We start from the raw sequence: 17,470 nt of genomic DNA, 5'->3' as shown, positions 1-17,470 counted from the left end.
CTTTACCTTTTAATATTCTGAATTATTTGGGGCATCCGTGTACTGGGGATACATTCTTGTTGTTATATATGCTTTTCCTCACTGCCAAACAATAACAATTTGCAAACTTAAATTAAGGTTACAACGACTTTATTTTTTTTTTAAATATAAGAAACTAATTACCATAAGATACTTTTCAGGTTCAATTTTAAATGTCACTGCTTTATATATTATTCTTGAGACTTTCATCACTTCCCTCTGAATTATTAAAATAGTTATAAACTATCTTTCCATTGGTTTTCCATATTGTTATTTCCATTTCTTTGTTTGATAAGGGAAAATGGTTGCTAACTGATTCCTTTAACACATATATCAATCAGATACATAATTTTAATGTTAAATTTTACAGGAAGAATACCAATGAGACACTTAGTATACCGTGTCCAACCACTCCCTCAAAGTATGCTGCCCTTAGTCTGGGACTTTGGACAATTGAACACTGATGTGGAGCAGATGTATATCAAACAGATGGTTGTCAGATATGTATGTACTTCATAATGTAATTTTTTAGCTAAATCAGTGCAATCTTCAATTAAATGTCTTTCTCGCTACATTGAAGACCTGTTGGTGACCTTCTGCTGTTGTTTTTTTTATGGTCGGGTTTTTGTCTCTTTGACACATTCCCCATTTCCATTCTCAATTTTATTAGATCTGCACTATATGCCATGTAACACAAAATCAATTATAAAAACTTTAGTGTTTTAAACAATTGAATTAGATTTTAACATTTGAAGTAAAACAAAAGCTTTCTGAAATTGAACCAATTGATTCTGCTATAGAATTGTATGTGAAACCCTTCAATCTATGATGAATTTGTTAAATTCTTTTTTGTGATTTTTAACCAGATTTTTGTGACAAAAATGTCGGTTATTAAATTGGGGATGCTCGGCGGGCGGGCAGCAGGGCGGTCGGTCGGTCGGTCGGGCGGGCGGCAATCAAATGTTGTCCGTGCATTAACTCAAGAACCGTTCAACCAAAGCTTTTAAAATTTTAATATGTTGTTACTGACAACTAAATGAAGGTCAAGTTCAATAATGGCCATTTTGACTTTTACCGTTCAGGAGTTATGGTTCTTGAAAGATTGAAAAATGGCGTGTCCAGTCATGTCCGTGCATTTACGCATGAACAGTTCTACCAAAGCTTCCCAAATTTTAATATGTTGTTACTGGTGACAAAATGGAGGTCAAGTTCAATAATGACGATTTTGACTTTTACCGTTCAGGAGTTATGGTTCTTGAAAGATTGAAAAATGGCGTTTCCAGTCGTGTCCGTGCATTTACGCATGAACTGTTCTACCAAAGCTTCCTAAATTTTAATATGTTGTTACTGGTGACAAAATGGAGGTCAAGTTCAATAATGACGATTTTGACTTTTACCGTTCAGGAGTTATGGTTCTTGAAAGATTGAAAAATGGTGTTTCCAGTCGTGTCCGTGCATTTTCTCATGAACCATTCCATCAAAGCTTTTCAAATTTTAATATGTTGTTACTGATGACAAAATAGAGGTCAAGTTCAATAATGACGATTTTGACTTTTACCGTTCAGGAGTTATGGTTCTTGAAAGATCGTAAAATGGTGTTTCCATTCACGTTGTTGCATTTACTCACAAACCATTCAATCTAAGCTTTTCAAATTTTAATATGTTGATACTGATGACAAAATAGAGGTCAAATTTGATATTGACAATTTTAACTTTCACCAATCATCAGTAATGGTTCTTGTGATATTGCCAGGACACAAATAAATGCTAATAAATCCGGTTTGCTGTCGTTGTGACAGCCTCTTGTTTAAAATAAGAAATGAATTGTAATTTTTTCGTTTCAATGTTTATCATAATTTCCTACAGATAATTGCTTCATTATTTATTTCTCAGATAAAAAATGGAGAACTACCTTCTGGAATAGAGACGACTTTGAGCAAGATTCTTACTGTATCTCAAGATTTTATGAGGGATCAAAAGGTACAGTTTTGTTGATAAAAGATTGAAATAGTCCTTGGGTGTGTTGCTAATTATTTTGTCTGTTTGTCCCTTATCAGGTTGAAGTTTTTGTTGACTAGCTTTTTACTACATCAATTTTTGTGGACTGCTGAAAACTTGCATATTGGTGGATATTTAATTTCGTGGTTTTGCCGATCTCTGTATCCAAAGCCTATTGAAAATATGATATGAACATTTGAATTCGTGGTTCCCCTATACCCACGAAACCCACGAAAATTGGTATCCAACGAATAATAATAAATCAACAGTATCAACCTTGTTTCATATATTTTAAAAAATAAACAAATACAACAAACGTATGGTATACAGCAACATACAACAATACCTGTATTACAGGCTCCTGATTTGTGACAGGTACTTACATTTTTTGGGCGGGCTCAACATGTTAGCAGGCATTAGTGTAGCAGTAATAGTGCCGGTTATATATAGTGTCCTGTAGAGACATGTTATAAAAAAATTATTTCCTTTTCTGAATTATTAGAATTTTTTAAGGTGGTAAAGGTCTTCTGTCATAACATCTGGTCATTTGATTATATAAATGAAACCAAAACTGGAAACAATGTATTGGTAAAAGAAAAAATAATTGTATTTTAGGATGAGTGCAGCTTTGTTAGCTTGAGGGATGTAGAGAGAGTTTTACAAATGATGAGTTGGTTCTACAAACAGAGTAGGGAAGACCAGTTATTGTTCAGGAGACTTCACAACATGAATGACACAGAAGACTCCGATGAAGATTCGGAGGATGAATCAATGGAAGTAGAAACAGCTCATCAGGTAAATTGGAAACACCTTCATCAGATTAATGTGAAACATCTCATCAGGTTAATGTGCAATACCCCATCAGGTAAATGTGAAACAGCTCATCTGGTAAATGTGAAACACCCCATCAGGTAAATGTGAAACATCCCATCAGGTAAATGTGAAACATCCCATCAGGTAAATGTGAAACACCTCATCAGGTAAATGTGAAACATCCTATCAGGGAAATGTGAAACATCCTATCAGGGAAATGTGAAACATCTCATCAGGTAAATGTGAAACACCTCATATTGTAAAGTGAACCAACCCATATTGTAAATGTGAAACACCCCATATTGTAAATGTAAAACAGCCCATATTGTAAATGTGAAACACCTCATCAGGTAAATGTGAAACACCTCATATTGTAAAGTGAACCAACCCATATTGTAAATGTGAAACACCCCATATTGTAAATGTAAAACAGCCCATATTGTAAATGTGAAACACCTCATCAGGTAAATGTGAAACAACCCATATTGTAAACGTGAAACAACCCATATTGTAAACGTGAAACAGCTCATCAGATAAATATGAAACCTTTTAAATCTTTTAAAGCACATAGATGATGTGACCAGATCACTGGTGCTGGCCCTTGGAGTATGTTACCATGCCTGTCTGAAAAACAGAAAAGAATACCGGGATACAGTAGCCAAGTATTTCACACAACCATTGGTGTTACCAGGAGGGGCTGATCAGATTGACGAGGAAATTTCAAAGTAAGCATTTACAATAAACAGACTTTTACATAGTGTCAGAGATTTGTATTGTCCAAATAATTGAAAAGTATAGTGTAAAGGAGCAAGATAGAATAAAATAAATATTGTTTTAAAATTGATTATGAAAAACTATTGCTTGAAAGTGAAATAGAACCAGAAACGATCTCAAATATTATCAATATTAGTAATTGAACTAGAATTTTTTAAAAAGCTTTAAAAAATTGCAGAGTTTTGTATGAAATCTTTAAAAAAAGGAAACATATAAACATTTGATAAAGCATTTTTCTATATGTTTTTATAGTTGTCAGTCTGTATTCTTGGATAGTGTTACCTTAGCACCAAACATAGCCAGGAATCAGGCTTTAAAGGAGAATGTATTTATGATGATAGTGTGTATAGAGTTGAGAATTCCTATGTTTTTGGTTGGTAAACCTGGAAGTTCTAAATCTCTAGCTAAGACCATAGTAGCTGATGCCATGCAGGGTAATGCTGCTCAGAATGAACTCTTCAAAAACTACAAACAGGTGATATATCATTTATGTCTTAATAAATCTTTGATAGGTCTTAGACTGACTAATTGAGGAAGCATGTTCTGTATATCTGTTATCTTAACTTAATGCTAGATGTCTTATTGTCAAAGGGTTAACAAATAGCTAATAATAAGGACCTATATTGTAGATGGATAGTTATTATATTTTTCTGTAGTCTATGATTTCTCTTTCAAAGTTTTATGTTTAATTTTTATGTTCTATGCTCCATTTGATTTTAATTCTGGAACAGCCCTAGACAATGACAGTTACCATAGTCTATTGTACACCTATTATATGACTACTTTTTTAGGTACAAATGGTATCTTTCCAATGCAGTCATCTGTCAGTACCAGAAGGTATTGTGGGTACATTCAGACAATGTGCTAACTTCCAGAAAGGGAAACCTCTAGATAGATTTGTGTCCATTGTTGTATTGGATGAAATAGGTCTGGCTGAAGATTCTCCAAGAATGCCTTTGAAGGTATGTTATAGTTCTTCTTATTAATATTTATTGGACAGGGATTTTTTTAAAGCTTTTTTACTTTTCATACAGAGCAATGTTTACTTAATCCTTAAAATTGTTAAAAAAAATATTATCATTATCTTGATCAATGTACAATTCAGTTTAGAAATATTTATTTTAGACCTTACATCCCCTTCTTGAAGATGGTTGCCCTGACGATGAAGAACCAGCAGACTATAAAAAGGTAAAATTGTGTTTACTGATTCCTAACTTAAAAAACAATAAACAAATACTAAACTGCTCTAATAATTGCACCAATAGCAACATACATACCCTCAAAACTAAGTTCAATACTTTCAATAAAATATTCTTAACCTTGAATGAATAATTTAGCAGTCAACTTGTAAAAGCCTGGTGAATAAAATTGCTCATACCATGCTGATATAAAAAAAAAAAGAAGATGTTGTTGATTGCCAATAAGATAACTCTCCTCAAGAGACCAAAAGACAAAAATTAACAATTACCGTATAGGTCACTGTACAGCCTCAACAATGAGCAAAGCACATACTGAGTTTATATTGGTTGAAACCTTATAAAGAATTGATACTTTTCTAGCACATTATATATTTTCTTTAATACTTGCAGGTTGCTTTCATTGGTATATCAAACTGGGCCCTGGATCCAGCTAAAATGAATCGTGGTATCCTGGTACAGAGAGAAGTGCCTGATATAACAGAACTCATTGATAGTGCTAGGTGTGTAATCAATTAACAACAAAATTTATTAGCAATATATACACCTGATGAGATATAGTATTTATATTGTATATAAAAAAATTCTGAATGTAATTTCTTCATGTGTATCAAAGTTCAAGGTCATTCAGCATAGGGATCGGATCCTTTGGTAAAATTAATTTTGTGGATACTAATGTGTCTATAAAAAAAAACTATTTAAGAATTAATGTTAACATTTAATGCATTTAATTGTTTTCTTAGAGGAATCTGTACAACAAAGAAACAGAAAGTATTGAAGTACATAGAACCAATGATACACCCAATGGCTGATTCATATTTGGCTTTGTTTAAAGAGGCTTCTACAGAGATGAGGGAATTCTTTGGTCTTCGAGACTTTTACAGGTAAATATGACAGGCTATCTTCTGTTTTTTGTATTATTGTTCCCAGAAGATACTCAATAATTTGTCCATTGTTTTTGTGCTGCTCTGATACTTTGTCAAAAAGTAAGGAAGATAATAGCTGATGAAGTTAGAAAGATGCACTCATACACAATATGTATTAAAAACTTGGAAGCAAACATATAGTCTTGCTTGCTTCTTATGCATTGTTTTTTAAGTATTGGATATGCTTATCACTTTAAAAAATGAACTATCGATATTTTAGTTTACTGAAGATGTTATATGGCTTTGTGTCAGAATCAAAGAGGAAGCCGACATGGTTCCAACTAAAGCATTCTATACTGAGAAATTTTGGAGGATTAGAGAATGTTAAACCAGTTGAAATTTTCTGTAAAAAGTTGGCACATCTTGTGGACAAAAATGATAAGGTATTCTTACAACAAGATGTAATTTTATCAAATCAAAATTTTAGTAAAGCCAAAAAATAATAGATAATTGGTTATTTTTACTGAAAGTATAATTTGATTAGAATGTGAAAGACAAGCCACAATGTGAGGAACAAAGTTTAGATTCATAAACATAAATTATGTTGCTATTTGAGATAATTTACAGAGTATAACAATTGTACTGCTTTAAAGACCACAAAATGAAGATGTAAAATTTTTGAGTTTTTCAACAATATGCAAACAACAGAAATTCTAGAGAATTACATTGAACCTGCAATAGAAATTTTCTTTTCAAGAAGAGTATCACAAAGGGCTCTTCTGGATTTGGTATATGACAGAAAATAATTGAATTTCATGGCAAAGAATCACTTTCAAAACAAGAAATCATATTAATTTTAAACACAGTATATGCACCACATATATAACTTGGTTATGACTTTTTTTTTAATGAAATCTGGAAAATTTTATGTTAAACAATAAAATAAATGTCAATATATGATATATCATTATCTACTATAACCCTAATATTTACAGAAGAGAAAACATGATCCAGACTGTACCCCGGCAGGAATGATTCAGGCGTGTCTGACAGGTGAAGACACATCTATCAGGTATGTCAGATTTGATAAAAATTGAGATAGGGGGTAAACATTAGTATGGCAGCAACCCAACAGAAATGACATTGAGAGGTCAATTTATACCAATGCACATTAATCATAGGTGTGCATTTTTTTCAAAATATGCTTGCAGTGTTTCTGTGGTGTGTTTGTCCTCGTTAATCCACCAATATATTTTAATCAGTGTCTGGAAACAGATTTTGGATGCTACATTGATCAGCTTTCATACTTGTCGTTTTATTATTCTAGTGAGACCAGATACCTGTTACTGCTGACAGAAAACTATGGAGCCTTGACAATATTACAACAGAAAATATTTACAATGGAGAATGCTGTTGTAATATTTGGTAGTAGTTTTCCTAGTGATCAAGAATATACACAGGTATGTTTATATTAAATGTCTACACTGAATGTATTATGGTCACTCCTTTTGCTCAACTTGATTTAAATCCCTAATAGACCATATTGTAAAATAAAAAATATGCTATAGAAATGTCAAGTATGCTACAAATCTTGACTTGTATCTTGAAATTGATAATGCACATTGGTTCAGAACTAAAATTTACTCTATCAAAATTTTGTACTTGATACTAAATCAACATTACAGTCTTATTGTGCCAAGTTTTGTGTAAGTAGCTTGTCATGTACATTATCAGAAAAAAATTGTTTTAGGTGTGTAGAAATATAAACCGTATCAAAGTGTGTATGGAGACTGGCAGTACTGTCATCCTGTTAAACTTGGAGAATCTATATGAAAGTCTGTATGATGCCTTGAATCAGGTAAAATATAATTAACAAAAAAGTGTTTGTATATTGCAATAAAACTGACATGAACATGTAAATAGTTTGGACTAAGTTGGTTATCTAGCGAATATTTGCCAATATTAATAGTGCTTTTCTTTTTCCAAAACTTAAACTAAATATACCTGTAATTCAGTGCTTGTTGTTTGTTAATGTGTTGCATATTTGTTTTTCATTACTTTTTAGCTCACCTGGGCCTAAGGGCCAAGTGAGCTTTTCTCATCACTTTGCGTCCGTCGTCGTCATTAGTAATCTTTTACAAAAATCTCTTCTGAAACTACAGGGTCAAATTTAACCAAACTTGGCCACAATCATCATTTAAAATGTGTCCAGTGACCCAGCCAACCAACCAAGATGGCCACCATGGCTAAAAATAGAACACAGGGGTAAAAAACCAAAGAATTTAGACCAAATCTGACATGGGTAAATATGGTTATGAGGTCAAGATCTATCTTCCCTGAAATTTTCAGATGAATCGGAGAACCTGTTGTTGGGTTGCTGCCACTAAATTTGTAATTTTAAGAAAATTTTGCAGTTTTTTGTTATTATTTTGAACACTATAATAGATATAGATAAACTGTTAACATCATAATGTTCAGCAAAGTATGATCTACAAATAAGTCAACATGACCAAAATGGTCAGTTGACCCCTTAAGGAGTTATTGCCCTTTATAGTAATTTTTTACCAATTTTTCAAAATATTTTCTTCTTTAAGTGTTTCCCACTTCCAAACCATAACATCTATAAAGTGTTGTTCCAATTTTTTATTAAAACAGTTAAATTTAAAAAAAAAATAAAACACTACAATTATATTTCTCAAATATTCAAGTGTTTAAGTGATAATTATTGTACATTACAGTATTATGTAGAGTTTGGTGGAGAGAGATATGTAGACTTAGGTCTTGGATCACATCGTGTGAAATGTAGAGTTCATAGAAAGTTCAGGTGAATATCTTATTTTTATATAGTTTTCAGTGTGAATAGGTTACAGGATTTTTACCAAGCTTCTGATAAGTGGAAGTTATACTGAGAATAGATATAAAAGTTGTTTCCTAACAAAAAGCTGGGAATTATATGAAATTTCTAGATTCTGACTTTTGGAAATTATGGATAATGTTTAAATTCTAGAAAAATGATCACATGTCATCTGACAGTCTGAAATAAATGTTAATGGAAATATATGCTGATTTCTGTGGTAAAGCCATTAGAAATCAATTTATATGTATAAAAAAAAATTGTATAGACTCTTTATTTGTATTAAATGTAGAAATAATGGGTGCTTCTCCCAGTGGGGGGGTTAAGATACAGTCTAGAGCCGGGATCTAGAACAAGGTATACTTTTTCTGAGCCTGTCTAGAACAGGGTATGTTTTTCAATATTTCTGTTTAGAACAGGGTATGTTTTTTAATGTTTTCTGGTTAGAACAAGGTATGATTTGGCAAGTGCTGTAGGCACAGTTACACATGAAAGGATAGTCAGTAACCACCCAAGGTGCCACTTATGACAATTTTTCACACATTTCAATGCCTCAAGCAATTTTCCCAGCATCTGATAAGTGACAAATAAGCAGTAGCCAACAAAAGGTATCTTTTGAAAATATCAATGGGATTTTCTAATTTTCAGACTGATTGTAGTAGCTGAGAAACAGATTGTATATGACAAGTTTCCTATACCACTGATCAATCGTTTGGAGAAACATTTCTTATCACTGAAGACCATGCTGACACCAGCTCATCTACAACTAACGGTCAAGTTACAGGAATGGGCACAGCAGTTCTGTGAGGTCAAAGTTCCTTTACATATGAGATATTTTAGGCAAAAGTAAGTGCATTATTGTTATAGATGTCAGATACTATACAAATACTGTCTTTTAATGAGGTAAATATGTAGTTTTATTGACTTTTTAAAAACTGATATTCACTGAGGCCAACCACCTAAGTAAATATCAGTTTTTCAAAAGTCAATTAAACCGCATATTTACAGAAACAAAAGACAGTAATTGTTTTATTACATATTCTGAGAGAAATATATGTAATGGAAATTATTTACCAAAACCAATTGTACATCAAAGTTGTTTTACCAAAATTATGCACATATTAGCATGCAACGTTTAGCGCAGTGAATATACTTTTTCTGCTGGTGAATTTGCTTTTTTATTCAAAAATCTCATTCTTATAGATAAATCTACTAAAATTTTAATCTTCTTTACTTACATTGCACTGTATAACAAACTCTATTAATTCACTATTGAATGCCTAATATCCAAATGAATGATAAAAAATCAGAAATTTAATATAGGAAAAAGCAATCAAACAATTAAAACATTAAAAGTGAATTTGAGGTTTCATGGAGTTTAAATCATTTCAATTTAAAGTTTCAAAATAAGGGAGACAATTAATTCCAATTCTTGCATGCTAAAATTAGCTGTAGGATACACACCAATGAGATACAGACCCAGTAAAGCATGAAACATGCTTGTTTGTCATCATAGTTGCATTTCTGCAACAATTTAATTAAAACTAATTTTCAGAGTAAAAAGTTGGAAAAGAAATATATGATGTGTAAAGATATTTTCTTCATTACAGGAAAGAAAGCAGACAAATTGGAGATGCTTTTATGGGTTACCATGACGACACTTGTGCTGCTATTATACTGTATGCCTGTCTTGGAAGAGAGTTTAATGACCAAGCCATACCTGAAACGGAAAATGAGGTATCATAACACACCTTTTTAAACAGTTTTTAGATTCAAGGTTCAATTTATAGATCTATTAGTTGTACTTTTGTTCAATCAGACTCATTTTAACCAATTTTTCTACTCATTATTTTACTGGAGAATCAAGCTGCTTATTAAATTTTGACTTTTAAATGGTCACCTAAAAATGTTAATGATTTTCTCATGTCTTATGTTACATTTTTAACCATAGAAATGTTTTTCCTTAGATTTTAAAAGATGCGGAAGATATCCTTTTATGGTGTGCTACCCCTGCAGCAGTGCTGGAACTTGAAGATGTAGACATATTTGACACATACTTCTCAAAACAGCACCATGAAAGTCTGGCCGATTATCTACGTTATAAAGTAGCAAACCAACAACAGAAAAACATACATGCACAGGTAAAGCTTAACTAGTTGTGTACGGAAGAAAGTTGAAAAAAATTTAAAATAATACTAATTTTAAGAAAAAGTTTAGGACAGGTTTTGAAAAAAAGGCAATCAAATATCAATATTTCGTTCATTCTGTACAGGTAGTCAATTGCTTTTATCTCATAAAATATTGAAATCACATACATGTATATAATTTTGTATATTGATATGCAGTTCCTCATGCTCTTGTTGCTTTCAAAAATACACAAAAATTTGTGTGATCAGCCATTTACTGTTTTAGTTTCTGTTACAATATTGAAATAAGTTTTATATATTTCAGATAACAACCAATTCCAAGTTACTTTCCATAGCAGATATAGATATATTGTGTAGATTTCTACCTATTCTGAGAAAAAATATAGTTTTACTGAATCTTCAATCGTTTGACACAGAACAACAATTCAGTAGACAAATCAAGTATGAGTTATATATATACTGCTATTTTTACTTCATCAACATTAACTGAAATGGTCAAATTGAACCAAGATTACCATGATTTGTATTGGAGTTTTTATATTCAATTCCCTTATTTCAATCTGATCAGATAAAAAATCAAGGCTGCAGGATGTAACCTTGGTTTCTGATTTATCAATTTTGAAGAATTTACACTAAACTACAAGGCAACATATTTTTTAAGTACCTGGTATTCGTTGTGATACTGGTAAACCATGTAAAACACAGATCCAGAAGCCTTTTTTTAATTCTTATTGACTAATGTGTTTGTCTGTTAAGGTACATCTGACCTTGACATCATTTTCATGGTTCATTTTTCTGACCTTGACTCATTTTTGTTAAATGAATCTTTGATAACGTTAATGAGTTTTGAACAGCGGTATACTACTGTTGCCTTTTTTTAAGATTAATGTAAAACCTGTAGTAACACCTTGATATTACAAGTTTTCAACAAGAAGTTCAATAAAACCAAACGACATCACAGTGGTGGTTTGTATTAGAAATATCCATTGATTTTAATACTATGGAAACTTTGTGATATTTTAATAGGTCATTCTTGGACCAGACTTCTTTAGATGATATGTTGTTAATTATACAATGTGATAGTGGTGACCAGAATGGAGACTTGATAGCCTGTGCTAGGAACACCTTACAGGATGAATTACAACAGATACATCACAGAGAGGCTCACATCCATGTTGTTCTCCTTATACAACTCCCAGGTATAGCTGGAGGATGCTTTACTGGATTTCAGGTTAGTAACATCACAATGTAGGGTTAATTACAACAGATACATCACAGAGAGGCTCACATCCATGTTGTTCTCCTTATACAACTCCCAGGTATAGCTGGTGGATGCTTTACTGGATTTCAGGTTAGTAACATCACAATGTAGGGTTAATTACAACAGATACATCACAGAGTGGCTCACATCCATGTTGTTCTCCTTATACAACTCCCAGGTATAGCTGGAGGATGCTTTACTGGATTTCAGGTTAGTAACATCACAATGTAGGGTTAATTACAACAGATACATCACAGAGAGGCTCACATCCATGTTGTTCTCCTTATACAACTCCCAGGTATAACTGGTGGATGCTTTACTGGATTTCAGGTTAGTAACATCACAATGTAGGGTTAATTACAACAGTTACATCACAGAGAGGCTCACATCCATGTTGTTCTCCTTATACAACTCCCAGGTATAGCTCGAGGATGCTTTACTGGATTTCAGGTTAGTAACATCACAATGTAGGGTTAATTACAACAGATACATCACAGAGAGGCTCACATCCATGTTGTTCTCCTTATACAACTCCCAGGTATAGCTGGAGGATGCTTTACTGGATTTCAGGTTAGTAACATCACAATGTAGGGTTAATTACAACCGATACATCACAGAGAGGCTCACATCCATGTTGTTCTCCTTATACAACTCCCAGGTATAGCTAGAGGATGCTTTACAGGATTTCAGGTTAATAACACCACAATCTCGGGAGAATTTCTCAATTTCCCAGGTAAAACTTGGACTGCCTCACTGGGGTTCATATTCTTACTCTCTATTGGTAATGTACCAAGCATTTGGAAGTTGAACTTTTCTACACTAGATAAAAGCTTTGCTTTCTTTTTTAACTGTTATTGATCTTTACCCTTGGTTTATTCTTTTCAGTTTGGTTTATTTACTTCAAGTTGGTTCATTTCTGTTCAATATTACAATATGTGGTTTATTTATTTCAGTGTGGTTTATGGCACTCTGTTCACATTGATGATATCCATCCTGCTCCTGAAGATATTCCATCAGTTGCAGAAATGTCTGGTAAATCTGTCAGTGCCTTGTTAGATGTAACGAAGGACAGACCTGAAGTAGATATGGAAATAGAGAGAGGTCATGAGGACAGAGACATAGAAACAATGGAGACAAATGAAGAAATAGATTTAATGGACATACATATAGAAGAAAAAGCTGAAACAAAGAAACAGTTTAAAATTGGTTATTTGATTAAGAAATGTATTCAGCCTGCCTTGGGAAATGTTAAAGATCCAAAGTCAGATGAAACTAGAGCTGTAGACAGACTTAAGATAATACTTAACTGGATGCAGATTGAAGAAGGTGATTTAATTTGTAATGATATATGAGGATTGTGTGTCATGCTTAAATATCTTATGTACTATCTATTCCAGTGTTGTCTCATTGACCTTTCTCCAAATCTGTTTTCATACATTAGTTACAAGAAATGGCTATTGTTTTTATTTCAGGTGAAATGACATTACTGTCAGGAATAGCAAAACATATGACAGGTATCCTTAAAGAAAAAGAACAGAATATAGGTAGACAAATTAGGAATTGGTTAACTACAGAAGCTACTAAACCAGAAAACTTGAACAGAGCTGGTACATTCAGGTGGGTGGATTTGGTAATAACTTCTTAAACATTTCTTTTACTTTTTTCTTATCAAATAAAAGCTTGAAGATATTTGTTACTAAACTCTATATTAGCATTCATGCTATAAAATGGAACAGATCTGTTTTCTGTTGCATTAGTGTTCACACTGATGCACAAGCAAATGAGAGCCATGTTGGCCAAGTGGTCTAAGTAGTTCATCTACAGTGATGACTATGCTGATAAAGTGTGTTTGAGCCCTGCTCATGGCTGATCTTAATTGAAAAAAAACGTCCTCAACCAATAAAAACATGCTGTTAAATTGGCTGAAAGTGACATCAATTACCAAAAATAAACAAAAAGCACACATACATATAAGAAATTGTTGCATTTTTCTTTAAAAAAAAAACCCAAATTACAGTATCTTGATGTTGATAATACTTAGCTTTATATATACCAATGTCTAATGATAAATAGTTATCTCAGGTACCAGGATTATAATTTAGTACGCCAGATGCACGTTTCGTCTACATAAGACTCATCAGTGACGCTCTTATAAAAATATGTGTAAAGCCAAACAAGTACAAAATTAAAGAGCATTGAGGATCCAAAATTCCAAAAAGTTGTGCCAAATATGGCTTAGGTAATGAATGTCTGGGATAAGAAAATCCTTATGTGATTATTGACATTTTATTGTCTTGGTTCACAGTGTGAAAGTCAAATGTAAGAAGTTATCTTATATATTTTATTGTTATCAACTGCACAAATAGCCATGGTTTTTCCCTATCAGGGTAATTCAAGTAAAAATCATGATATTTGTTTTGTTATGCCCCACCTACGATAGTAGAGGGGCATTATGTTTTCTGGTGTGTGCGTCCGTTCGTTCTTCTGTCCGTCTGTTCGTTCGTCTGTCTGTTACATGTCAGGTTAAAGTTTTTGGTGAAGGTAGTTTTTGATGAAGTTGAAGTCCAATCAACTTGAAACTTAGTATACATGTACCCTTTGATAAGATCATTCTAATTTTAATGCTAAATTAGAGAATTTATTCCAATTTCACGGTCCAGTAAACATAGAAAATGATAGTGCGACTGGGGCATCTGTGTACTGTGGACACATTCTTGTTTTATGAACTTTCTAACGGTATCTGAATGCTTTGTCACAAATTATCTTTTATTTTGTAGAAACTTTGCTGTCCAATGTTTAGAGGCAAAGGTAATTCCTGTGTTAGCTGGCATCATTGCTTTTATGGATACAAATAGAAATTTAGACATTTTAGCAAACTTAAGTGCCCCAGATTGGCAAGTTGCCATTTGGTTACAAATCCTTAATGATCCAGAACTGACCCAATTGAAGTATTCTTTAATGGTATCGCCTACACGTCTACAGGAACTGCAGGAAATAACTGTGAAAACAACATCTGTAGATGGAAGAGTTTTCTCTGCTAAGATGCCATTCTCATGGATCATTTTTGGACAGATCGAGGATGTTTTAAGGAATTCTATGGAAACAAAAGAAACCTCAGGTACTACTAAGTATTGAAAATATTTTAATTTTATAGCTTCTCTTGTTAATTTTTAGAGATAAAGTTGTTAATATTTATCATGTTTATTCCAAAAAAATCTTATTTTGAAAGCAGCAGTCAAGAAATGAAATTTCAAGATATATGGGTTTCTCAAAATTTGATAAATGTTAAATAGTTGGCAAGACTAAAAAATTGATGCATTCTATTTTTTGAATCGGCAGTCAAATGATTAAATTGGAATGCTTTAGCTGAAACTTTTGTTTTACAGACAGTGATTTTGATGTTGTACTGAAAGCCTCTGATATTCTCCAGTCCTTACCAATAGGTAGACTCCTATCGGGTATTGAGGGAACATATATCCACCAAGTTCTCAAAGCTTACATACAGGATTTTGTTCACATGGTTCACCCTGTACAGTCGGAAGCAGAATGCAATGTAAAGTATAGCGTAATGAATAATGTGGAATCATTTATTCCATGATGTTTTGTGGATATTTGATTTTAAAGAATACATAGAAGCCTATGGAAAAGCTATTCCTTGTTGCACATGAAATTTTTGTTGTGTACCTATACCCATGAAATCCACAAAAATTAAGTATCTTGCTTGACTTTTCATATTTGTCTTTCAAAATAATGATATAAACATATTGTTTTATTTTGCTCCAAATGGTTTTATATTGAATACAGGGAACTTGACACTAATGAGATTGGGGTTAATTTTTATACACCTGTCTTTTAGACGGGACGTATTATGGTATACCGTTGTCCGTCCCTCCGTCCGTTCCTCCGTCCGTCGTCCACACTTCGGACAATAACTCTAAAACGCTTTCACCAATTTCCATAAAACTTTAGTGAATTGTTTATATCTATTGACGTAAGCTCCCTTTCATTTTTTTTTAATTTCAGATTTTAAGTTTGGGATTTATGGGGCTTTATTCATAAAAAAGGGGGGATTTTCAACACTTCGGACAATAACTCAAAAACACTTTCACCAATGTCCATGAAACTTAAGTGAATTGTTTATATCTATTGAAGTAAGCTCCCTTTTGGTTTTTTTTAATTTCAGATTTTAGTTTTGGATTTATGGGGCTTTATTCATAAAAAAGGGGGATTTTTAACACTTCGGACAATAACTCATAAAGGCTTTCACCAATGTTCATAAAACTTTGGTGAATTGTTTATATCTATTCATGTAAGCTCCCTTTCAATTTTTATAAATTTCAGATTTCACATTTCCGTGTTATGAATTTTTATGCTTAAAAAAGGGGGGATTTTCCAATTTTGGGACAATAACGAGGCTCCAATAACTAACACTTTCGTTAAAAGAGCAACAGGCGTATCATGCGCTTAAGCGCAGCACTTTATTTAACAAGGATATGGAAAAAGCGCTGTTCATTTATCACTACCTTGTATGAACATTTGTAATATAACATCTGCCCTGTATTAATCAGTTGTTTTGGTTGAAGATAAATATGAGTTTGGAGATGTATTATACCATCAATAGAATTAATTAGAAATCATGTCGTTTAATTTTGATATATCTAGTTGTTTGTATGTATGTATTTTTATGTGTTTTCAGCTGATATGTGAGAGTTTGATAGTAGGCTGTAAATATCTTCTGAGAGGAGAGTTTGGAAGATTGTTACCCTCCATATTAGGCTGTCACATGACTTTTATACTACATAATACAAGGTTTAAAAACTTTTCACATATTGTTCATGTGTGGCCAGGATGTAGTCAGAAGACATTGGAATTTCAGCAGAACCAATCCTCCTTCTACCTAGTAACTGAAGATGAACTTGTAAGTTTGACTTGGGAGTAAATAACTTGGAATATTTGATGTTAATAAATCTTATTTTCTAAAAGCACCTGTTTAATTTTTTCAAATCTAAATTTCTTTGGTACATTTATTTCCTAAATGAATGCACTTTTAGTTAAAAAGTGACTGCTTTCAATGAGGTGACATCATACAGATTATAAAAGATGGGATAAAGCCTCTGCATGCAACCATCATGCATGGATGATAAAGCATGATTGCTGTTGACAGTTTTTTACATACAATTTGTTTATATATTTATTCATTTGATTTGAAGAATTGTCTTAGCCATGTGATATGACTTTTGTTATTTACTGCTTCTGGTTTATACCAGCTGGTTATTACCACATGTCTTTCTGAAATTCTGTATCATTTTGCAAATTCCAATAAAATACACCTTAATGGTACTTTTTTTTGGTGAAAAACCTAAATTAGTAGGATAAAGAAACCGTTATTAGGAAACATGAAAAAATATTATTAAAAAATGCAAAAAAATAATATGATAAATGCGTATTTCAAAGTTTTATAAAACATTCTTGTTGTATATCTTCTGCTGAAGTATGTGTCAGCTGTTAGTCGGATTAGGGGTCTGATGTGAAAATTGCCATGT

The 17,470-nt window shown here is 32.5% G+C and overlaps 1 protein-coding gene across 1 annotated transcript in view; it reads left to right on the top strand.

Moving 5' to 3' along the window:
- Positions 1–17,470, top strand: part of LOC134723093 (E3 ubiquitin-protein ligase rnf213-alpha-like) — a 119,422-nt gene that overhangs the window by 51,321 nt on the left and 50,631 nt on the right. The window contains exons 37-61 of the mRNA XM_063586733.1: positions 389–522; positions 1,912–1,998; positions 2,632–2,811; positions 3,394–3,554; positions 3,856–4,078; positions 4,395–4,565; positions 4,729–4,791; positions 5,193–5,302; positions 5,543–5,683; positions 5,946–6,108; positions 6,661–6,737; positions 6,993–7,125; positions 7,416–7,523; positions 8,404–8,489; positions 9,168–9,365; positions 10,130–10,256; positions 10,487–10,660; positions 10,971–11,107; positions 11,693–11,897; positions 11,934–12,017; positions 12,881–13,253; positions 13,400–13,544; positions 14,705–15,045; positions 15,314–15,480; positions 16,624–16,845. Of these exons, the coding sequence (XP_063442803.1) occupies positions 389–522; positions 1,912–1,998; positions 2,632–2,811; positions 3,394–3,554; positions 3,856–4,078; positions 4,395–4,565; positions 4,729–4,791; positions 5,193–5,302; positions 5,543–5,683; positions 5,946–6,108; positions 6,661–6,737; positions 6,993–7,125; positions 7,416–7,523; positions 8,404–8,489; positions 9,168–9,365; positions 10,130–10,256; positions 10,487–10,660; positions 10,971–11,107; positions 11,693–11,897; positions 11,934–12,017; positions 12,881–13,253; positions 13,400–13,544; positions 14,705–15,045; positions 15,314–15,480; positions 16,624–16,845 (4,010 nt within the window). The remainder of the gene's footprint in view (positions 1–388; positions 523–1,911; positions 1,999–2,631; positions 2,812–3,393; positions 3,555–3,855; positions 4,079–4,394; positions 4,566–4,728; positions 4,792–5,192; positions 5,303–5,542; positions 5,684–5,945; positions 6,109–6,660; positions 6,738–6,992; positions 7,126–7,415; positions 7,524–8,403; positions 8,490–9,167; positions 9,366–10,129; positions 10,257–10,486; positions 10,661–10,970; positions 11,108–11,692; positions 11,898–11,933; positions 12,018–12,880; positions 13,254–13,399; positions 13,545–14,704; positions 15,046–15,313; positions 15,481–16,623; positions 16,846–17,470) is intronic.

Source organism: Mytilus trossulus, chromosome 6 (assembly GCF_036588685.1).
Source record: "Mytilus trossulus isolate FHL-02 chromosome 6, PNRI_Mtr1.1.1.hap1, whole genome shotgun sequence".
NCBI classification, from domain to species: Eukaryota; Metazoa; Mollusca; class Bivalvia; order Mytilida; family Mytilidae; genus Mytilus; species Mytilus trossulus.
This window is presented reverse-complemented; position numbering and strand designations above follow the sequence as displayed.